At 34.6% G+C, this 22,930-nt stretch overlaps 4 protein-coding genes across 4 annotated transcripts; 3 read left to right on the forward strand and 1 right to left on the reverse strand.

The window, feature by feature from the left end:
• The first annotated feature begins 4,265 nt into the window (after positions 1 to 4,265).
• On the forward strand, positions 4,266 to 10,139 carry LOC116117602 (general transcription and DNA repair factor IIH helicase subunit XPB1). The gene is made up of 17 exons (XM_031403623.1): positions 4,266 to 4,451; positions 4,546 to 4,768; positions 4,841 to 4,897; positions 5,147 to 5,290; positions 5,695 to 5,775; positions 5,887 to 5,974; positions 6,349 to 6,686; positions 6,801 to 6,876; positions 6,974 to 7,167; positions 7,439 to 7,602; positions 7,694 to 7,766; positions 8,042 to 8,155; positions 8,526 to 8,606; positions 8,737 to 8,796; positions 9,299 to 9,382; positions 9,473 to 9,615; positions 9,784 to 10,139. The coding sequence occupies exons 1-17, from the start codon at positions 4,267 to 4,269 to the stop codon at positions 9,875 to 9,877; spliced, it is 2,199 nt and encodes a 732-aa protein (XP_031259483.1). The 5' UTR covers position 4,266; the 3' UTR covers positions 9,878 to 10,139.
• A 5,038-nt stretch (positions 10,140 to 15,177) lies between these two features.
• Positions 15,178 to 16,503, reverse strand: LOC116117600 (zinc finger protein CONSTANS-like). Its single transcript, XM_031403619.1, has 4 exons — positions 16,183 to 16,503; positions 15,884 to 16,060; positions 15,601 to 15,729; positions 15,178 to 15,487 (listed from the first exon to the last, which is right to left on the reverse strand). Exons 1-4 carry the CDS (start codon positions 16,465 to 16,467, stop codon positions 15,353 to 15,355), a joined length of 726 nt encoding a protein of 241 aa, XP_031259479.1. The 5' UTR covers positions 16,468 to 16,503; the 3' UTR covers positions 15,178 to 15,352.
• Positions 16,504 to 19,372: 2,869 nt separating this feature from the next.
• Positions 19,373 to 20,780, forward strand: LOC116117637. Its single transcript, XM_031403664.1, has 4 exons — positions 19,373 to 19,424; positions 19,512 to 19,593; positions 20,091 to 20,215; positions 20,308 to 20,780. The coding sequence occupies exons 1-4, from the start codon at positions 19,417 to 19,419 to the stop codon at positions 20,405 to 20,407; spliced, it is 315 nt and encodes a 104-aa protein (XP_031259524.1). The 5' UTR covers positions 19,373 to 19,416; the 3' UTR covers positions 20,408 to 20,780.
• Positions 20,430 to 21,030, forward strand: LOC116117651 (rust resistance kinase Lr10-like). The gene is made up of 2 exons (XM_031403674.1): positions 20,430 to 20,483; positions 20,572 to 21,030. The coding sequence occupies exons 1-2, from the start codon at positions 20,430 to 20,432 to the stop codon at positions 21,028 to 21,030; spliced, it is 513 nt and encodes a 170-aa protein (XP_031259534.1).
• Positions 21,031 to 22,930: the final 1,900 nt, after the last annotated feature.

Consider the following 22,930-nt stretch of genomic DNA (forward strand, 5'->3'; position numbering starts at 1 on the left):
GTCACGCTCCAGATCTGTTTGGTTCTTCGCCGCGGTGAGGTTTCTTCTTTGCGCGGCGACATCGCAATTTCTAGTTTTGTAAAATGCACAATTTTACTTTGTAGTGTTTTTCTTAGAATTTAGGGCGAGGTATAAAAGAAACACTTAACCTTTTTGCCCGGGTCGTCCAGAGTAGGGTTAGCAACTTTTGCATTGTTTTTGAGTTAGCTTGGAGAGATTGATCGATTGAAGGGTGAAGATTGGATTTTGAACCAAAAGATTCATCTTTGGGAATTTCTTGTCCTCTCTCTTACTTTTCGTTATGTTGAACTGACTATTATCGTTTTTCTTATTTAGTGTTAATTATCTATGAACTAACCCACTTTGGGTTAAGGTTTTGATTGTAATTTGGATTTCTAATGGGTTAATTTATTGTCAGTGTTATGTTCATATAACTATGTTTTGATTGTTTGTTTGCTCTGAGTTTTAATGCTTTATGTGATGAACATGATGAATGAGAAAATGAATCATGTTAGCTTCTTGGGTAATCACCATTATAGTATTGTTAGAGATAGATTCAAGAATTAATGAAATCATTGTAGGATTCTTATGCTTATGAGTTTGATTTGTTAACCTTCAATTGTTGGGTGCGGAAGGTTAAAAAAGAGAATAGGAAAACATAGCCTGAGGAGGTATTTTTAACACCTTAGTGAGTTCGGTTTACAATCAATTCATATGAATGTGAATGTAGTGTAATTTTTAGGTTTAACCCATAAATCCGAATGAAGTCAAAACCCTACCCGTTTTACTTGAATTGATTATCTGTGTTTTTCATCTTGCATTCTTAGTTAAATTTTAGTTTAAAATTTATTGTTCAGTTTAATTAAAATTGCTCCCTTATCCAAAGAAGTCGATTGCTCCAACTTGAGAATAGTAGAAACTTGGTGTTTAGCTAACAATCCTCGTGGGAACGATACTCTATTCATCATTATATTACTTGTGCGATTAGTAACTTGCTACATATTGCATGTTGAGGAAACACGCATCAACGTGGCACGGGACGGCTCAACGACAATGTCACTAAGCCTTACGCCACGGGTATTCTACCCGGGCGCAATCGGTGTTCGTTGGCCCCTCGGAGCCTCTAGGCCCGTTGTGCGCCCTTGCTTCCCTTTCTTTACGCGTTACAGTCGCGGCGGCATGGGCTGTTGCCCTTTTTCCGCTCTTATCATGTGACCTGCAGGCATTTTTGCGGTGACACCGCCTCATTCGATTCGGTGGCACGACCCGATCTAACCGTCCAACCTTTGGTTGACCGTTTGGAAATTATTGTTGAACCTCTCTAGGTAGCTCATGATGGTTGGGTCAAGCTGTGAGCTTGAAGGGATATCCCCCACGGTATTTTGTGGGATTGGGCATCTCGGGAAAATGTCCTCTTATACCTGGGGGATCTCCTCATCACCGTGATTGGTTTGCTCAAATTCAAATCAGCGAGCCATTTGCTATCGTGGACTGATTAGTTTAAAGATTCTCCTGATGAAGAACAAGTACTAAATCATGCCCTCCTTCTACCGTCAAACTGTTGATGCTGATTTTGACACCAACTAATCACACGTGGGAAATGTTGAGTTTGACTTAGAAACACGTGTATATGGGGGTTAGATTGAGTAAGAGATGAAGAACAATGTTTAAAGTTGTTCAGATGGTTAAAACAACGAATCCTATGTCTACTGATATTGTATTGATATAGATCAAGAAGTTGCGTATAGCGAGCTGATTTATAGCCTTGATAGTACAGAGAGAGAGAGAGAGAGAGAGAGAGAGAGAATATGCTATTCTTAGAGTGAAATATCTAATCCCACAAACGGAGAAGAGCCCTCTATTATAGTGGGATGAATTGAGATAATGATTACTGAATCTGTGAGTGGGTCCGATTGTCGTTTAAATCCTTCTCTGTTCCCGTTGCTCACCTACTCGAGTGATTTCCTCATTTGTGTAGGATGGGACACGTGGACATCTCCAGCCTTTCGCCATTCTGGCGCATACCCACTACACTAGCAGGAGCATGCCGCTCACGTCAGCATGCAATGTGGTTGCGTTTGAATGGCTGCAGAACCTAACTAAACTCTGACCGCCTATGCTGATAAGGCTCGGCGTCAGCCCTACTTTTTCAAGCATAACACACCTCAATTAATCTTCTGACCTAGACACCCTTTAATAATTATTGATCCATGGGTCAGATAGTCCAAATGTGGTTGATGGTTATTTGTATGACTTGAATACAAGACCTCGTGGTAAAACCAAATGGTTCCCATCAAAGATGTTGCTTTTTTTTTTTTTTTTTTTAAATCACCGGGGGTATTCAAGCTAGCCATTACCTTACTAATTCTTGAGGCTTGAATTGTTGATAAGGTAATTCAACTAATCCTCCGAGGCCTGAAACTGCTGACTAGGTAACTTAACTAATCTCCTAGAGCCTTAGAACTGTGACAAGGTAAGAGCCCTAATGACTTCACTATTAGTGCCTTGAGAAACTTAACTCATAAGTTTATAGAATTTATTTTGGCTCTTTTACCATCAAGTCCCCCAGTGGTGATTGATGTTGCTTCTCAACAACGAAAATTAACCAACATTCTTCCACGTGGTTTCTACCCTGATAACATGACAATTGGATAAGCTTTTCTACTTCCCTCCATTTTCGCTTGGTTGGCTGTGTCCATAAGACTATAACTATACAAGTTCCAAGGCCCAATAAATGTGGGTCGATTAGTGGCCTTGTAAGGATATTATGTCTTTTCACATGTTTGAAATTTTATTTGCCTATAAATACACTTCGTCCCCCAGACACTGATTCACGAACTCCTCAAACACTACAAAACATCTGTTTTTGGAGCTGTGCTCTTCAACGGCTTACAAAAGCTTCTGGCGGTTTGTGATACACAGAAGACAACGTAGCAATGTTGGCAAGAAGTTCATCAAGAAGAGAAGAATCAAGTTGGTTTGAATCATCAGTGATCACAGGCTTCTCAGCTAACACAACATCCTTAGCTGCCTGAGAAGTAAAAAATCAGGCTCGTCACATTTACAGCTGATAAACAATGGCCTTAAAATTCCATTCTAGATGCATATATGCAAACAAAGATCCTAAAGACCCAAAGGTTTCAACACGGTAATTGTACCAATTATAGACACCTTTCCTCCAAGGGTTTGGCATGACTAGATCCGTGTGAAAAAAACACTTCAAAATTTGACACAAATAAGATGGATAAAGATATTGTTGGGTTGGATAATTTACTCTCTAGAGGTTGTTGGGAAATTCTACAATGCATGGCTGATAATGAAGACTGGCACAACTGATATGCACTTTTACAGTCCTCCCCAAATTAATAATAATAAAAAATAGAATAAAAGGCAGAGAGTGTAATGCCAATGCGTTCATATTCAAGCATATCTGGTGCTATTGAATTTGAACCGATACAAAAAGAAACTTGACACTGATTTGAGTAAATCCACACCTAGGATCAGTTGACAAAAGACGCCGATACGTATAGCAACTGAGTCGAACTCGATACCTCAAACTCGATCAGGCTTGAACTCGAACTCGTTATCTTAGCAACCGAGTTAAGTTCGAGTAAGTTTCTACTATGATAACGTTAACAATACGGTAAGCTTTTACCCTCTATTTTCGTTTTGGTTGGCTTTGTATCAACAACTACACAAGTTCCGAAGGGGCAATAAGTTTGGGTTGGTTAGTGCCTTGTAAGGATATTATCGTCTCTTCATATTGTTTAAAATTTTATATATTTGCCTATAAATAACACTTCCCCCTGAAACTCATAAATCTTTCTCGAACTCCTCAAAAACTCAAATGGAATCCACGGAGAAGAAATCTAATCACCACAAACAAGATATTGGACATGGTATCTTCGATCTTAAATTTCAACTTCATCTCAGAATTTCACTTAATCAACAATGTTTATTGACGTTTCTGATTTTATATTTGTTCAGGTGATAAAGGTCGACCTAGCAAGAAAACTAAATTTACTAATAAGGTTCTTATTTCTTCTCATTTTACAATTTTCTCAATTTTCTTATGGATATCTTACAGTTCAGTTCTTAAAGAATCAAGCAATTTGTGCAGGAGGATCCCTCCAAATTTGTTGAAGACGATGACGCCTATTACAACGAAGATGGGGATGATCTTCACGATGGTAATTTTTTTTTTATATATTTATTATTATTTTTAATATTTTGAGATTTCTTTGTTTGGCATAATTAATTGGTGAAATGTTAAAAATTGAAGGTGAGAAAGAAGAGAAAAAACGTGATTTTAGTAAATTAGAACTAAAACCCGATCACCCTAATCGGCCACTGTGGGCTTGTGCTGATGGACGAATATTTCTTGAAACATTCTCTCCTCTATACAAACAAGCTTACGATTTTCTCATCGCAATAGCTGAGCCTGTTTGCAGGTACCATTTTTATATTTTTAATTTTTTTTTTACATTTGGTGTAGTTTAGTAAGTTTTGTTATGTAATTAATAATTTTGATTTGTAATATTGTAGGCCTGAATCTATGCACGAGTACAATTTGACTCCACATTCACTGTATGCAGCAGTGTCCGTGGGACTCGAGACTGAGACTATCATTTCTGTATTGAATAAATTGTCAAAAACAAAATTACCGAAAGAAATGATTGATTTCATACATGCCTCGACGGCTAATTATGGGAAAGTAAAACTTGTGCTTAAGAAGAATCGGTATCTTGTTGAATCCCCATTTCCAGAGGCAAGTTAGTTGTTCTTTTGTGGAATGCTGGTCTCGAGGCTTGGTCTTAAGCCCTGATTTTGATGCATGCAGGTGTTGAAGAAGTTGCTTCAAGATGAGGTGATATCAAAGGCTCGGATTAGTTCTGAGGTTGGTTATTAAATATGATTGAAATCATTGGTTGTGGGCGTGTATATATTGTTCTTTACAGTATAGCTAATTATAATATACATTTATTACCCAATAGTTATTTCAAAATGTAATTTAGTCTCTTCTTACTTGCAAATGTTTGGATTATTTACTCTTGAAAGTATTTAAGCGTAATCAATTTATTGGTTCTCTTGTATGTTACTGTTTCCTCTGAGTTGAATCTTGGTGACATGGATCTATTGTGTTTAGGCCTTCCATGGAAGCGATGGATTTACAGTGAGCAAGTCTTCTGGTGAAATTTTAACTGGTCAGGATGAGTTGCTAAATGAAGCAGAATTGGCAGCTGCAGCTGAAGAAAAAGAAACTCACTCATTTGAGATTGATCCTTCCCAGGTATGTGTTGAATGTTAAATTTCTGTAGTGGATCTCACAGTGACCATACATGTTCATGTTGCATCATATCATAGGCATGCTTTTGCCGACATTAGCTGACAGCTTTTGTTCTTTTTGGTTCCTTTAACTGTAAAGACCATCTATTTGGTGTTATTTTGCAAAATCCCATGTATCATGTACATACATTTATTAATTTTTCTGGAAATAAACAATTAGACCAGAGGCAAAAGCATTTGATTATCAAGTACCAAGAAGTATCAGTTGGTTTTGTTGCAATGAGTGTCAGGCTAAAATGATTTGATAACATTTTATTATTTATTGGAAGGAATTTGAGTTTATGTATTGGAGTCATACTATATGGTTTTATATTAACTTATCTTTATGTAACTGTTCTCTACTTGCAGGTTGAGAATGTAAAACAGCGTTGCTTGCCAAATGCTTTAAATTATCCAATGTTGGAGGAGTACGACTTTAGAAATGATACTGTAAGTAACTAATTTCAACTCCATAGACTTGACTGGTAGTCCAGTCATAATCAGGGATTTTACAGACCTTTTTCCCATAATATTTGATGAAAAGCTCTTTTGATCTGGCAGATCAACCCTGACCTTAATATGGAACTTAAGCCTCATGCACAACCACGGCCATATCAAGAAAAGAGTCTCAGTAAAATGTTTGGAAATGGTAAGGTTATATTTGGTTAAAAACATTTATAGTAAAATTTATTTGCTGTTGAAATCTTATTTGACAAACATAAATTCACATTTTTTTTTTTTTTTTTTTTTCTGGAATGGGACCTTTAACATAGTATATCTTAGAAATAGGAAATCTATATGCATAATTCTTCAGCTAACTGGGGAATCATGTGAAGGAATCTGATCTGTGTATCATTTGTTTGTAATTTCTTCCCCTCATATATGGCTGTATTGAATCTTTACTAGGAGATGGCATCTTCTTTACCTAGTGACAACATTCCACCACTTCTTTGTTTGGCTTCAAGTGGATTGTAAACCAAGACATTACCTTGTGGATTTACAATATGAGTATGTGAATTGCAGGTAGAGCAAGGTCTGGCATTATTGTACTGCCTTGTGGTGCTGGAAAGTCTCTAGTTGGTGTTTCTGCTGCAAGCCGGATAAAAAAGAGCTGTCTTTGTTTGGCAACAAATGCTGTTTCTGTGGACCAGTGGGCCTTCCAGTTTAAGTTGTGGTCCACAATACAAGATGATCAAATCTGCCGTTTTACTTCTGATAGCAAAGAGAGGTTTCGCGGCAATGCAGGAGTGGTTGTGACCACATATAACATGGTTGCTTTTGGTGGTAAAAGATCTGAAGAATCTGAAAAGATTATTGAAGAAATCAGAAATAGAGAATGGGGTTTGCTTCTCATGGATGAGGTAATTATATGATTCCTTGATTCAAAGTCATTCTATATTGGTTTATTGAGTTATCAACCAACTAAAGATATGTGTTCCTTGTGGAATAATGTATTTATGATATCTTCTGTCCAGGTTCATGTGGTTCCTGCTCACATGTTTCGTAAAGTTATCAGCATCACTAAATCACACTGCAAACTTGGGCTTACTGGTATCATTCTGATAATATTATTTTTGATCATTCTATGTCGCTAACCTTCATCTTTTGTCATTGAGAGTGCAAAATTTATTGACAAATTGAATTGCAGCAACACTCGTGAGAGAGGATGAAAGGATCACAGACTTAAATTTCCTTATTGGACCCAAATTGTATGAAGCAAATTGGTTGGATCTAGTCAAAGGAGGATTTATTGCAAATGTACAATGTGCTGAGGTATGGTGTCCAATGACAAAGGAGTTCTTTGCTGAATATCTGAAGAAAGAAAACTCCAAGAAGAAGCAGGTTTGTCAATTAAAGAATGACTCTTTAGTTTTGTTGGATAAGTTTCAAATTTAAAATTATTCTTTTCCCTTCTTTTTCCTGTATCTTTGTATTGCATTTACATCGGCTTAAGAGAGTTTCTTTACTTTTCCTTTATTGTGAAAGTGAATGAGTGAATTTGCTATTGCTTTATGAATAGTTCTAAAAATGAACTAATCTTCTATATTTCAGATTCTATGATTATTTTAATGTTCCTTTTCCTGTCTCAACTTTGCGTTTTCTTAATTTTCAGGCCCTTTATGTGATGAATCCTAATAAGTTCCGAGCATGTGAATTTCTCATACGGTTTCATGAACAGCAGCGTGGTGATAAGATAATTGTTTTTGCTGACAATCTTTTTGCCCTTACGGAGTATGCAATGAAACTTCGCAAGCCCATGATCTATGGTGCTACAAGGTTGTTCATCACCATTAATTGCTTGTGGAGATTTGATTTTACTTATGCTTTTTTTCATGGCTAATCATCCATCTTTTTCTGCAATTTACAGCCATGTTGAGAGGACAAAGATTCTGCAGGCTTTCAAATGTAGTCGTGAAGTGAATACTATCTTCCTGTCGAAGGTATTTTTTGTGAAATTCAATGTCATCATTTTGCTCCAGTTATTTAACTATTGTTGGACCGTGTTTTCATAAAGGGAACTCTGTGGTGTCAAGTTATAACACGTATAAGGAAGGGAACTTTGTTTAAGCTTTTGAATTTGCTCTGCATATGCCAAGTCATATCCTGTAGATTGACCATTGGAAAATGTTTTGGTCCTTTTCCAATTGTGGGCATAAATTTGCTCAACTGAAACTTGAGGCATTGAAGGTGATTTTGTTGTTTCTGTTGTTCACAGGTTGGTGATAATTCTATAGATATTCCTGAGGCAAATGTGATAATCCAGATTTCATCTCATGCTGGTTCAAGACGTCAAGAGGCTCAGCGTCTGGGTCGTATTCTTAGGGCAAAGGTTTGTTTTGCTAAGCTTCAATAGTGAGTATAATATATTTGGCTGCCTGGGTTGATAATCAGCACGATGAATATTGCTCACATAATATACATCACAGAGAGCTTATATGCTTATTAACGAACTATGCTTATGAAAAAACTTATGAATTAAGTTTAATTTGTTAGATGTCTTGTTAAGATGAATTGTGTAGCAAAGGAACGAGATTATATCATTTTCTATGGGAAAGGAAAGGATGACTTATGGACATTTATTCTATGTTATTGTTCTTATTTGTGGTGTTAACCATCTGATTTAAGTTTTCTTATTGCCGTACGCCCCTAATTCAATTTGTTTGTTCTTAAAATAATATTGCTCAAATTTGGGTCCACAGGGTAAGCTAGAAGATAGGATGGCTGGAGGCAAAGAGGAATACAATGCATTTTTTTACTCCCTTGTTTCTACGGATACTCAGGTGTGCTTCTATTTTCCTTTCAACTTGTTAAATGCTCCATGTATAAGCAGCACTGTTGAGAATTCGAAACAACCACACCACCACCGGGCCTTTTGAGCTTAGTGTCTAAATTAATCTTTGTTGTCTGCAGGAGATGTTCTACTCAACTAAAAGGCAGCAGTTTCTGATTGATCAAGGTTATAGCTTTAAGGTACATCATTTTAACTATGCACTAGTTTAATTTATATATGAAGTGGGGATCATTCCTTACTGATGAGGATGGTCATTTACTTATTAGTAGCAAAGTACCTAATTAGATTCTGCAGTTAGTATGAGGAAAATTGTCATTCCTTAAATGTACAGGATCCTCCAGGTTGTTAATACCTTCTACATACATTAGTGGAATATTGTTGGGTGTTGGGTAATTGTTAAAATTTGCTTCAATAGTGTTGGAAGCATATGTGTGCATGTGCTTGCATGATTCTTGATGAGGTTGCTTCAATGCTTCTTTGTTAACGTCACTGTTACTATAACTGTGAAGTGCTTTGATAGCACTCTGCGTGTTGCATGCTGCATTGCTATTAGGTATAATGAGTGCCATTAATATAGCTGAACTTGAACTGGTTCACCCAATAGCTTTCAAGTGCAGCAACTGTTACATTTGGGTCATGGTTGGTATGCTATCTTTGGATCCTAATGTAATTTTCTGACAGGTAATTACGAGCCTGCCTCCAGCTGATTCGGGAGCCGAGTTGAACTACCACCGTTTGGATGATCAATTGCAACTTCTCAGCAAGGTTTCTTTTCTTTTCTTTTCATTTTACTTTTCACTTTTAACACTTTTGTGATTGATGAACTAGAAGTTTCTGACATGTTTTACATTTTAGGTATTAAGTGCTGGCGATGATGCAGTTGGTTTAGAACAACTAGAAGAAGATGCAGATGACATAGCCCTTCACAAAGCTCGTCGCTCAATGGGATCCATGAGTGCTATGTCAGGTGCAAATGGGATGGTTTACATGGAATACAGGTTTGGTTTTCCTACGTTTTCAAATCTGTGCAGAATCTTAGGTTTTTTTTGCCAAAGTTGTAGACAGAAAGAACTTTTGTCATCTGTCATTTTTGAATCAGTTTCTCTTGTTAAATGCCCTATCTCTTGTAAATATATAATAAAAAATGATTTCATCCTCTTTTACAGTACTGGTCAGAAGAGACCTGGGCAAGGCCATCTTAAGAGTAAACCTAAGGATCCCGCCAAACGCCATTATTTGTTTAAAAGACGCTATGGCTGAGGTAGCATTCAACACAATAATGCAGAAGATTGTGGTTCCTTTAGCCCTTGTTCATACTGCAGCAAGTCGCCATTTTGCATGAGGTGAATTTGCGTGAAAAGTTTGTATCAAAGAACCATGAACAGTTTGCCCGAGTATAATATTTTATACGAGTCTATTATGATCGAAAAGAGACGAGAGCTACATATTTTCAAGGTTTGATGTAGCTACGCCTTGTGAGCTTCATAAAATCAATAAGAATTTTCATCCCCTTTTCTGGTTTGAATTTCTCATCTGGGCTCTGGTGGCTTGTCACTTGCCAGTAAAATACGAAATGCTATATGGAAGGTACCCAATTGGTTAAAATTTTTCTTCCACTTACTCACGTTGGAAATGTCTTATCAAATCAAGATTGTACTGGAAAAAGGGTTTGTGTTGTTGATTAAAACACCCCCAAATACAAGAAATTGAAGTAAAATTGTATCAGGACTCCATCCACCGAAAGCATCCCCAAAGTCGATGACATTTACACAACTTGAAGATCAAACAACTTTGTCAAAAGAGAGACATATGAAAGACAAATTTCATTTCAATTAGTTCAGAGTTCAGACTCTACATTGAAGTGATCAATGTCTTTAAGCCGAGAAATGCTATACTTACAAACTTGCGTATATAAACTGATTCAACAACTAATTTATAATTATGTTCATAAGGTGAACTGTGTTAAAAAATATTGAAGGACAGTACAGCCATCAAAATCATAGCATTTTGAGTGAAGCAGCCGACAATTGACAAATCAAGTATTGAAATGATAGTATTTTCCCACGATGATGTGATGTAAATGGTACTTGAAAAAGTTTAGACCATGGCCTTGAAGTTGTAGCCTCCACGAGATCAATTTGCACTGCAGCCATTCAGAATTTTTCTACCTTTAAAACACCCACGTACTGACGTTTGATTTACCTCAACTGGCGTTCGGTATTGGTTAGTTTTCAAGTTGCTGCTGTTAAGCCACACCAGCGCATTAGCATTTCACACAAACAAATTATCTCTATTTTTTTTTTTAGTATACTTAAAAGATTTTTATTCAAGTCTTATTTTAATGTTAATAAGAATATATTAAAACTTTTATCGATTGATAATTTAGAGTTCTATAAATAGTTGAATTACACAAAAGTTTGACGGATGGTCATATAAAAAAGAAAAAAAAATCAATGAAGCATGAAAGAGAAACTGAAGTTGGTAAGTGACCCCAGAAACACACTTTCGACAGAAAAGTTAATTGATGGATGGCTTTTTGGATTCTTCACACGTCGGATGATTTCTTTAATTTCTGGCTTACGAAGGCCTAGTAGGGTTCTAGCATTTGACTGCTTTTGGAACATTTCTCCCTCATGCTTTTTAATTGCTTGCACTTAATCGTCTAAACCCCACTTCCATTTCATTTCAGACAACACAAATTATTTATTACACCACCTACTTGATTAGACAAAGAAAATTAAAAAAAAAAAAAAAAAAAGCTACTCACCCATAAGGCTAAAAGATTCACTTCACCAAGCAACATGCAAGAGACCATTACTGCTCATTTAATTTTTAAGTCATGAAAAGGCAAAGAGAATAAGAGTAATCACAAGCGTTCTCTCTCGGTTAACGAGATTTATTCTTATTTTTTTGAGTTCTTGGGTTACTTATCAAAATAATATTGTGACTTATCTATTCCTTTAGACTTGTAGTTGTTTAATGAATTAAGATTAGTTGAGATATGCGTAAACTATCCAATATCCCTGTTAAAAAAAAAAAAAAAAAAAGAATAGATACAAGCACATTACAATACTTGTAGCTTGATAAAGATATTACCTTTTTCTCAACAATCCCCCGAGTAGTGGACACAAAGCTACCAAAAAACTATAATGGTTAGCAGTAAAGAAAGACTGAGTCCACCTATCACAACAAGTCTTAAACAGTATAACCCCATAAAAACAAAATTCTTTATACATCCTATATATATCTCAAAGAGAGACCAAAAAGAAAAAAAAAAGTAAGAAATTCTTCTAATAAGAGAGAAATATTTCTTTGCCATTATCAAATGTCAACCATAACCCTTCACTGATGACTGCTGGCTATCTCTTTCAGGTTAAGCATCAAGAATCAATTCATACTGTTTATTGATTAGAGATTGGTAGCTGTCTGTCTGTTTCCTTTCTTTAGGGTGTATATAGTTTTTGAAAAATTGCATGTTTCATATACTACATTATGAGTCTTAATATAAAGTTTGATTGGATTGCTCTACTGCAAAACATAATTTAGAGAGAGATCCCACATTCAATTGAAAATGGTCTGCAACTGGATGATGGGTAGGCTAGCTGTTTAATAACTGTAGAACTTGGTTCTTCACAAAAGGAAGAAAAGAAGAAAACCCTTTAGAAGTTTGTTCTTTTCTTTCTCTTTTCATTATGATTATTTGTTGCCTTAACAAAGTTTCATCATCAGTGACATAGGGATCTTTCTTGTCTGCTACATGGAAATTATTTAACCATAAAGCCAGTCCACTTAACATTCATAAACCATTCGTTGCGCATACTTGTGATAATATATTCTGTTAAACAATTGCAAAACCAATCACTAAAAAACTTATAGAACTTGGAAAATTTTGATCACCACAAGAGTATCTATTCTCTTGGACTGGACAGAAGACACTTTTTAACATTCATTTTCCTATACTCATCATCTTCTCAATCCCGAGACTTTTCTAAGAAGCCTACCGGTTAATCATCTCATAATCTATAGCTGTACAATGATAGGATATTGAAGCTAATTCATTTAATTTGTTTCTTTTAATATTGATGTGGTCAAAAGTGTGTCTTTGGAATCATTGTTGTTGGGTGCTTATATGTATGATATGATCGATTATTATAATAACCTTCTTTTCTTTACTGCTCTCCCCATTAACTGAGTTGATGTCTTTCCAATTTATTCACTTTTAAATATTTTTTTCATAAGAAGAAGATGTTTTTGTAGCCTTCAAGTGATCACACATCATAGATTTTGAGACCAAGAAAAAAATTAAATCAATTAGGGAGCTGTAGCTTGAAAAGATTCGGCTTGTCTTGCCTTTTGTGACTCTAATTAGATGCTCATCAATATATCATCTCTTTTTCAGTTTCCATTGTCAAATTTTCATTGGAGTAGCCTAATATAGGCATAGGGTTGTCAAGCTCAACAAGGAAACTAGGTTCTTTCACAGAAAATGTTCATATCTTTTTCTGTAAAGAAGGTGCCCAGATGATGATCCATTATTGATAATGCTAGACGGGAGAGATGCCAATCTTGATCAAACATAAAGACTTTTGTCCATTTATATGACTTAAATTACTGGTGAAAGCATCTCCTTGTATTTCCTTATATTATTCATCGATGCCACGAGCCTTCCCACAGGATGAACTGAGACAAAGAAAATGTTATAATACATAGAGATATGTACTCTCATCTTTGGCATATCAAATTTTCAATTTGAGGTGATCGAATCCTGCAGATTTCGGTTCCTGCCAGTATGGACTTAAAATATATTGTGCCCTTTGAGAACAGTGCTCTACTGATATAGTCAGTATGACACCTGGGAACATCACTTTATAGGTGGGATTGATTCAATTTCATTTCAACATAAAACTACTCCAAGAAAGATTAATATAGTTTTTATACATTGCTCATTAATTAGCCTATTCTGAACAAAGTACTGCTCATGCTTTAATTTAACAACAAAAAAAGGATTTAGTTTTGTTGTTTCTGATATAAAGTTGGTTAGGTAAAATTGCACCAGATAGCTCTGAAATACTTAGAATAATCAATCAATATCACCTCAATCATTGGTTCATATATTATAAAGATTTCAGGAGCAGGGTGGTATAAGTTCTTTGCCACCTGCAAATATATATATTTTTTTTCCTAATTTCATTCAAACCCATTTCCATGTGAACATGACAGTCTCACAGAGAGTGAAACATGTGCCATTCATCCACAATCCATGGAGAGACATGAAAATTCAATACTTGATCATCATTAAAGCCATGGAGTTGACAACACTAAGGAATTGAAACATTAAACAATATAATAGATTAAATACTGTCCTCCAGGCCTGGAAATTCTTTGACTGCTCTCTGATTGGAAATTTAAAATCTCACTTTAGTTTTAAAAAAACAATAAATTTCCCTCACACTTATGCACTCTGTCTGCCTTTTCCAATTATGGGCATGAAGGGCTATCTATTCTCATCCATAAAAACTAAAGACAAACAGTCTACATGAAGGGCTATCTATTCTCATCCATAAAAACTAAAGACAAACAGTCTATCCCAAGCAAAACAATATCAGTTTAGACTTTTCTCATTGCTCCCAAAACATCATATCAGTTTCTTATAGTCAAATCTCTACTTGCTCCCAATTTTGCTTTAAAAATTTTCTCCTGATTCAATCAATTGCCATAGCAAACAAAATAACAAGTGTAATCTAACTTCCCTCCTCTTGTGGGGTTCAAGCATGCTATGATTTCCAATATTTTATTTTTCTATTGCTTCTTGCTCTTGGTGCGCCAAGTAGTCAATTGACTTCTCATAAAAAAATTAGAACAAGAAACCAGTACATGATCTTGTACATTTTCACATACATCAAATACAATTGAATATAAGTATATTCCAGATTTCGAACAAGGATTGCCCTTTATGGCTGCCAATAGCATAGACTTACAGTATTCCCATTGAAAGTGAGGCCAACTTGCAAGTTGCAGTAGATTTTTAAATGGCATTGAGTTTAAAGATCAATTACAATTCTAACATCAATGGAATCTACACCTCAAATGTTGATGAGAATTCAATAAAGAGAGCTAAATTCTTGAAAGGAGGTGGCATCCGTACACTTAAAGACTAATTTAAAATTTGATTCCTAGGTAAGGCTAAGAACCAACATAGAATGGTAAGAGTTGATGGATCATTTTTTAAGATGATCTAATCTCATGCATGCAAAGGTCACCAAGCCCTTTTTTTCTTTTTTCTCTTTCGAAAAAAGCAGTTTTGAAACAGTTACCCAAGGAGCTGGTCCCTTGGAAAGAAGTATGGGTCATTTCCCTTAACGACTGTTTCAATTATGAGTTCGATTACATATTCTGGAAAGCCATTTGAAGGTTTAAAGAGACAGAAACCTGCAGTAGCATCTCATAATTTACAGTTTAAAATAAAAGCTAAACAACGGCTGGTAGCAAAAGGTCAAAACAGTTGTCATTATTATTAGCATTGAGTATTCTGATATACAATATAAACATAAAATCATATACAAAGACAACTGCGAAAAGCTGCTAATCCTACAAGAACAAATCTGAAACTTAATTTAACGTAAGTTCATCATGCAGTAACTTATTGAAAAAGAACTTCTGAATTTTGTTTTTCTTCAAAAGGGGATCTGTGTTCTTCGATCGATGTTCTATTGACCTAAACATTCATTCATTCATTCATCCTAATTGGAAAAAAGGGTCACTATCCATCTCAAAGCAGCCATAATACTGGAACTGGTGTTGTCCGTAACTGCTCACAAAAGCTGGTCCTCTCATTGTCCCATGATCGTCTTCTTCATGCAACCCACCAAGCTACAAAAAAAGTCAATCAACACAGACTTTATAATTTTATATATATATAAGAATAGTCCGGAAGGAAACTATATATAATAAAAGAAAATTAAACAAATATATTAATTACTTACACAGAGCTCGTCTTCGTCTTCATATCTGGTTGAACATGCAGCTTTGGGAATCTCTCCAGTTTCGTCGTTGCGCGCGAATCTGCCACGTATACGTGGTCGGTTGTCCGCTAGCGTTTTGCGGCATGCATACTTGCATCAACAGAAAGAACCAGAAAAACCAACCGCATTTAATTCATATTTAATTAATCAAAATACGCATATAATAATCTAATCATGATTTTACTTTCTTTAATTATTGATTAGTAATATAAAAATTTGATTACACAAATAATAAATTAACTACCTTAATCGTCTTGTTGAAGTTCCTTTGATTTCGTTTAGCTCTGTACTTCAAAATCTTTTCTTTTCTTTCTTCAGCACTGTAACGCCCAACTTTGAAGTTTGCTTCCTCCGTGAATGGGCTCTCTGTTGCTACATGACTTGAAAAAGACCTCTGTGGTTTATGTGCTGTTCCTGTATTCTAAAATACCCACGAGAATACAAAAGAAACAAATGTTTAATTAGCATGAAAGTGACAAAAGAAAAAGGAATTTTTTTTCACTAAAAACAGAGACAAACAGGGGATTCAAGTAAACAAATTACTTGTAAATCTCCAGTACTGCAAACCCTCCTCATTTGCCCACTGAAAAAGTTACTTTCAGGTGAACTCAAGGCTTGGTTGTTAACATTTGGAGGCTCCATCAGAGTATCAAAGCGAGGTTGAAAGAGAAAACCAGATTTATTATCAAAAGAATTGCTACTATAACTCCTCTGCATATACTTTGCTACATTTTCAACACCACTATAACTGCGAGGGACAAAGGATTGTTGTTGTTGATTATAACAAGAATCAAAACCCACCAAAGACTCCTCACTTTTGACTTCCATGGCGTCTAAACTAGAGAAATCTTGGTACCCATTTGCAAGAGGCTGCAAATGAGTAGATTGGCAAAGGCTCAGATTTTCAAGAAGGTGACTTGGCGGCGAAGAAGAAAGAAGAGTATGTGTATGTTGGTCAATTGAGGAAGACTCATGAACCAGGTGATTTGGGTTGATCATTGAGGTATTGTTTGGGTTTGAGATTGCTTGAAGGATATGAAGAGAAGAGTCACAAAAAGGAGAGAAAGGTTCAGTGAAAAAGTTAAGGTCTCCAACATCAGAAGAGACCATTTCTGGGCTTGAATGTTGGCGGTAAAAGGAGCTATCAAAAACATAAAGATCAGAAGACATTTTTGAACTGAAATTCTTTGATTGGAATGATCTCTAAAAACCAAAAACACTGAAAAAAAAAAAAAAAACAATAAAGAAAAAGCTGTTGATGTTGTTTCTATAGAATTACTATTTTCTTCATGGCTAATTGGTCTGCGTATTTGGTTGTGAAACGGCTATGAAGCACAGCTGACACTTGGGCTCTAATTTATTTAATCAAGGATTGGCATTACCACAGGCAAGAAGACAAAGAACCAGTTTCTCGTCTCTCTCTTTAGAAGAAAAACAAAAATTGATTTTCTATCCAACAAGAAGAATGGAGATTGCTCCACTTCGCAACTCACATAAATAAAGCACTAATTTACATATGTGCCACTAAACTTTTCTTAAATTCTAAATATTCCCCAAATACTTTTGGATTCTTTCGTTTTGCGCCCTAGGTAGTAAACCAATATCCCCTTTTAACTTTAGGAACCTCCTACTTTGACTGACATGATATCGATAATCACCGTCCATTTTAATAAAATATTAAATAAAAAAAATGATCTATATTTAATTAGAAAGTAAGAGAATCTATATTAATTTTATTTATTTTTACTATAATGTGACTGATATATAAGTAAATAATTCTCATACTTGATTTAAATAATCGTATATATGATTTTTTTTTTATTAATTAAGATATTCGATTGATTTCTTTTTTTTTTTTTAATTGAGATATTCGAATTGATTTATATGCATCTTAATTAATCCTTAAAACAAACTATCTTATAACAGTCCACTAATACGACTCTTCAAATAAATAATAGACAAAAGTATTACCCCATTCAATTGATATTATCGACCCTTTGTTTTATTCTAACCAAAATATAATTATTTCTTTAAATGTCATTCTATAATATCAATTTAATACCATACATAAATAAATATTATTATTTAAAACTAGATTTAGTATTTTTTTTTTGGGTAATTGAATTTTATAATGAATAAAAAATAACGACTAAATGGGAAGACCTCTAAATAAATTGACCCTTGGAGAAAACAAGGAGATCGGTAACAAAAGAAAAAACAAAAACAACTAGAAAGACAATCCTTTACAAGAGAACCCCTTTACTAGATTTAGTATTAAATACCTCTATAAAGGAATTTTGATACTTTCATACGTAGTTTTTCATATGTTTAAGAAGAATATTTTTGAATTTATTTTTACAATTTAAATAATTTACCAAAAAAAAAAAAAAAAAAGAGTTGCCGGCAACAGATGTGTTCTAGCCCATGAGTGAAACAACACTTGTAACACTATAGTGATCAAAGTCCGCCGATATATCTAATGGTGTTTGAAGTGGTCTAAATCACCTCATTTTACAGCAATTTTCGAAAATCCAGAATCAACTGTTTTTAAATCGAGGGACTCATGTCTGGACAGACGAGGAGACCCACTTTCTGATTTTTTTTTTTTTTTTTTTTTAATTTCAAACCTCAAATCGCACACCGGATCTTCAATCTAATCAAAATCAACCGAAGTGTTAATGTGCCCGAGTTTGAATCTCGCCAGATCAGACGGTGAAGATGGCGTCCGACGCTGCTATGGAGAAGATGCAGCTCCGTCAAACCTACCAGAACATGTGGCACAGTGACCTCTTGGGTTCCATTAAAAAAGACACTCCTTGTATGTTTTCTATTTTTTTTAATGTCCGTGTTTCTGTTTTATAACGTTTAGGGTAATTTTTTTCCCCTGATATATTATTTGGTGCTTGTGTTAATGTGCAGATTGCTGCTTTGCGGTTTTCTGGTGAGAATTTTAGATCTTCATTTTTTATTCTTGTTAATTGCGGTTATGGATCTGTTAATTATCAGCTGAATTTTGTGATAGTCTAGGGTTTATTTTGTTTGATAAAATTATAATTTGTGGTTATTAAATTTGCTAATTTAGGTTAAATTTCTTTAACCTATTCTTAACTTGAAACTTTATAGTTAATTATATATCATGTCCATTTTGTTTCTTATAAAAAATGTTGCAGTATTTGAAACAGGGTAATGCTTATAAAGTTAGGATCTCTATTTTTCTATCTCACTCGTGTGGCAGTTGATTTGACAACTAATTCACTTATCTCATCGTTCTAGAGGTGTTGTGAAATCATCATTAGCATTATTGTTTGAAATATTATACATTAGCAATTTAGCAGGCATGAGGAGAAACAGTTGTTTTTTTTTTTTTTTTTTTTTTAACCCTATAAACAGTTGCTGAATTATGCAGGTACTGTTAGGTTTAGCTAGATTGCTCTACTCTATTTAGTACAACTTGTTAATATATTCCATACTGAACGTTGCAATTGTGTTTGTCTTGACATACTGTTAAATTAGCTGCTCTTAATTCTTTCTTGAGTTACCATTTTTCACTTTAATCTTTACCTCTCTTTGCTGGGGAATGAATTAGTCCATTCTGCAATAATTTTTTATTTTCTGATTTTTGCTGATCTCGTTTTGATTACTTTTTTAATTTATGAGATATTTAATTATAAACTGTTTGCTCCTTTGCATCGCAATGCAGTGCATCTGGTTCACCTTGTTTTTTGTAGTCCCCCATGTGTATCTTACATACTTTGGAAACGAGCACTTTACAATGACATGTCCAGGTACTTCTGATTCTGTTTAACTCTGATCTGAGCTGTTTTAATATGTAATATTTTGGTGTAATTGTAGTTTCATCTTGTTTTTCATAGGTATGTCTGTTGTGCTGGTTATATGCCCTGCAGCGGCAAGTGTTATGAAAGTTCTTGTACTGAACTTTGCCTTGGCACTGAGGTATGGGTTTTGTTTGTCAGTGCCGTTGCTTTGTTTTTCATGGTCTATGTTCTCAGCTTCTTGGTTAAAACACAACTATGGAATTTGTGGCTACAAGATATGCCTACATTTTTTTCTTATAGCTTCTATTTCAAAAAGGAGAACATGGGTTTTTTTTGTTCAGTATTCATAGAATGCCTTCTCCTAAGTCGTCACTATTCAATGAAATGATGAACTTAACATGCTTTGATGTGAAATTAATTCGTTATAAACTGACGTGGCAATTGTAAACGCTTTTATTTCAATCATTAATTACATTTAATTTCTGCTAATTTCCTGGGTTTCTGTTGCTTTGGAAATTCAGTGGCCGCTACTCGCTTTCTGTTGCAGGATGAATTCAACATCCAGACAACTCGCTGAGATAATTTTATTATTGTACTGCTGTAAATATCTCTCATCTGTAATTATGTATGCACTTATTTACCATTTGTTAATCATGTTTATTTGTTGATAAACAGGGGTTTATGTTATGCCTTCAACAAGTTGCATGCATATTTTCCATGGTTGCATGCATTGTTGGAAGTGATGAACTTCGGGAGGCTTCTCAGATTTTGAATTTGTTGGCTGATCTAGTTTATTGCACGTAAGGGTTGTTTTCCTCTCCCTCGTATAAGGCTTTAGTAAAAAAATGGCTACAGAATATCATACTGACTCACTGTATGTTTTCCTTTGCAGGGTTTGTGCATGCAGGCAGGTATGCAACTATGCAATTGACTCACTCTTATATATGAGTTTATGCCCAACGGATCTCTTGAGAAGCTCATTTTCTCAATGATAAACAACTCAAATCATCGTCCATGGAGTTGGGAGAAGCTACTAAACATTGCAATTGGTGTTGCACGTGGAATAGAGTACTTGCATCAAGGATGTAACCAAAGGATCCTTTGTTTTGATATCAAGCCACATAATATATTACTAAAACATAATTTTCAACCAAAGATTTCAGATTTTAGGCTTGCCAAGCTATGCTCAAAAGAACAAAGCATCGTATCATTGACAGCTGCTCGAGGAACTGGTTATATTGCTCTAGAGCTCTTCTCCAGACACTTTGGAGTGGTATCTTATAAGTCTGATGTGTATAGCTATGGAATGATGTTATTAGAGATGGTTGGATGCCAAAAGAATATGGATATTACAATTGAGAGTGAAAGCCAAATTTACATTCCTCAGTGGATCTACAACAAAATGGGCCAAGGAAAGGAGCTTTATCTAGAAATTGAGGTAGTTGGAGACGAGGAAATTGCCAAGAAGCTTGCAATTGTTGCACTTTGGTGCATTCAATGGATTCCAACAGAGAGGCCTTCAATGCCAATGGTTATACAAATGCTTGAAGGTGACTCACAAAGCTTAGAGATGCCTCCGAGGCCTTTTGTTTCTTCAGATGTTGAAATGTGTTAAAAAATTATTTATTAATAATGCCATTTGAAACATAATGTATTAAATTTCCTTTACAAGTTTTACAGTGGCGGAGTCAGAAATTTGTTTAAGAAGGGGCAAATTTTAAAAAAAAATCAATTAATTTAAAATTTTCGCAAAACTTTGATCTTGACAGTATTTTTTTTTTTTTTTTTTTTAATTTAAAGAAGAACTAAAACCCAATATTTTAAATATGGGTTTATAATTTTCTTAAATATAATGAAGAGTTGAGCTATCGACACCCGACTGATAGAGTAAAGAAGTCTCATTTCTTAGTACAACCTATTTCAAAGTTTTAAAATTAAATTTCTTTTCTTATGCACTTCATTTCATTTTTTGTAAAGGTTAAAATAGTTAACATTTCATTCGCTTCACTTATACTATAGACCCCACACCATCATTATTCATAAAATAAGATTTCAGATAATTAAATTGAAAGTTTAGAAAAAATTAAAGTTAAAAAGAATCCTTGCAAATAATCCCAATAATGTATTGTTAGTTAAACAACACAATATATATATCTTATAACTTTTGTATTGTTTGTAACTTGATATATCTTGTTACAAATCTTCTTCCTACATTAAATTAACTTTATATTTAAATAATAATTTGAATAGGATAAAAAAAAAATTAGGGTTTATGAGATAATAATAGAGGGCCACTGATAGAAACTTACCCCAATAACTCAAATAATTGGGTTGAGCTATAGGTCTTTTATGGGCTTAGGTAGAGCTCTCCAGGTAAATAATAAACAAAGGTCTTACTTTTGTACGCAATAGAAAATCAAACCTAAGACTATAGGTTAAAGCCATGTACAACGGGATATTTTATTAAAAGGCCAAATCAAGTTCAAATTTAATTAAAAGGTCATGTAGTTTGAAAGTGTTAAGTAAATAGTCTTATTATTGATTAAGGTTAATTAAACATGATTAGTGATAAATTATGATTAATGAAGTATTGTGTAATCTTTTAAAAATTATAATATGTCCCCAAAGAGCCAAAATTCTTGCAAACAAACCCAAACACCTTCTTCTTCTTCCTCCCGCCATTAACGCATCTCTCCCCTAGTTGTTGTTTCTTCTTCGCTTCGTATACATCTTCTTCTTCTTCTTCCGCCATTAACATCTTCTCTGCCAAAGATCTGCCTCTTCCTCCTCCTAACATTTCGTCCCGGTATGTGTATCTTCTCTTTGCATTTTATATTTCTATTTACAAAGGTTTAATGATGGATTGGGTTTGGGTTATGATTTCGATTTAGTGGTTTAGGTTTTTGGGTTGTGTTTGATGTAATGCGAGTTGAAGGAGTGAGATTTGTTGATGATTTTCTTGCATTGTGGCTAGTTGGGGTGGTAGCACCGATTATAGGTGAAGATGACTGAAAATGTATTCCGAAGCTAATTAATCGCTTAAGCGATCTGGTATAAGTCTGGTATATAGCAGCAGATTGCTTAAGCAATCTGGTATAAGTCTGGTATATGACAGCAGATCGCTAAGAGATTAGACTTATTTATACCAAATCGCTTAAGTGATATACTAGATCGCTTAAGAGACTTTGCAAATGTTTTTTAAAATATGTCAACCCTTAATATATCGGTTAATAATTTTTTTTCTTGCATTATAGGCACTTTACTATTATTAGACATGGGACAAGTTGTTTTGGGTGTTGAATATTTTGGTGAGTGGCTAGATGCTATTCCGTTTACTTGTTCACTAGTTTCTCTTGGCTATATGTCAATCTTTTGTGGTGCATTAAATTGATTTTATATTTTTGTATTTTCAGCTATGCCATCAAGAAGAAGGATGAAATCGAGAGAGTTGCCAAGGCCAACTGTTTCAAATTTTTATGTTGACAATTGGATATCTTTTTGTTTGAAGTTTTGAA

Source organism: Pistacia vera, unplaced genomic scaffold (genome assembly GCF_008641045.1).
Source record: "Pistacia vera cultivar Batoury unplaced genomic scaffold, PisVer_v2 Contig82, whole genome shotgun sequence".
Lineage (NCBI taxonomy): Eukaryota > Viridiplantae > Streptophyta > Magnoliopsida > Sapindales > Anacardiaceae > Pistacia > Pistacia vera.

Excerpts from the sequence above, each read along its gene's own strand:
- LOC116117602 (XM_031403623.1), top strand. The coding sequence starts at position 4,267 with ATGTTAAAAATTGAAGGTGAGAAAGAAGAGAAAAAACGTGATTTTAGT. Across the intron at positions 4,898-5,146 it reads AGGCTCGGATTAGTTCTGAG|GCCTTCCATGGAAGCGATGG; the intron begins GTTGGTTATTAA and ends TATTGTGTTTAG. Across the intron at positions 7,168-7,438 it reads AAAACTCCAAGAAGAAGCAG|GCCCTTTATGTGATGAATCC; the intron begins GTTTGTCAATTA and ends CTTAATTTTCAG.
- LOC116117600 (XM_031403619.1), bottom strand. The coding sequence starts at position 16,467 with ATGGAAGTCAAAAGTGAGGAGTCTTTGGTGGGTTTTGATTCTTGTTAT. Across the intron at positions 16,061-16,182 it reads GCAGTACTGGAGATTTACAA|AATACAGGAACAGCACATAA; the intron begins GTAATTTGTTTA and ends TGGGTATTTTAG. Across the intron at positions 15,730-15,883 it reads ACTTCAACAAGACGATTAAG|TATGCATGCCGCAAAACGCT; the intron begins GTAGTTAATTTA and ends TGTTGATGCAAG.
- LOC116117637 (XM_031403664.1), top strand. Across the intron at positions 19,594-20,090 it reads AACTTTGCCTTGGCACTGAG|GGGTTTATGTTATGCCTTCA; the intron begins GTATGGGTTTTG and ends GTTGATAAACAG. Across the intron at positions 20,216-20,307 it reads GCTGATCTAGTTTATTGCAC|GGTTTGTGCATGCAGGCAGG; the intron begins GTAAGGGTTGTT and ends TTTCCTTTGCAG.
- LOC116117651 (XM_031403674.1), top strand. The coding sequence starts at position 20,430 with ATGGAGTTGGGAGAAGCTACTAAACATTGCAATTGGTGTTGCACGTGG. Across the intron at positions 20,484-20,571 it reads GGTGTTGCACGTGGAATAGA|ATTTCAGATTTTAGGCTTGC; the intron begins GTACTTGCATCA and ends TTTCAACCAAAG.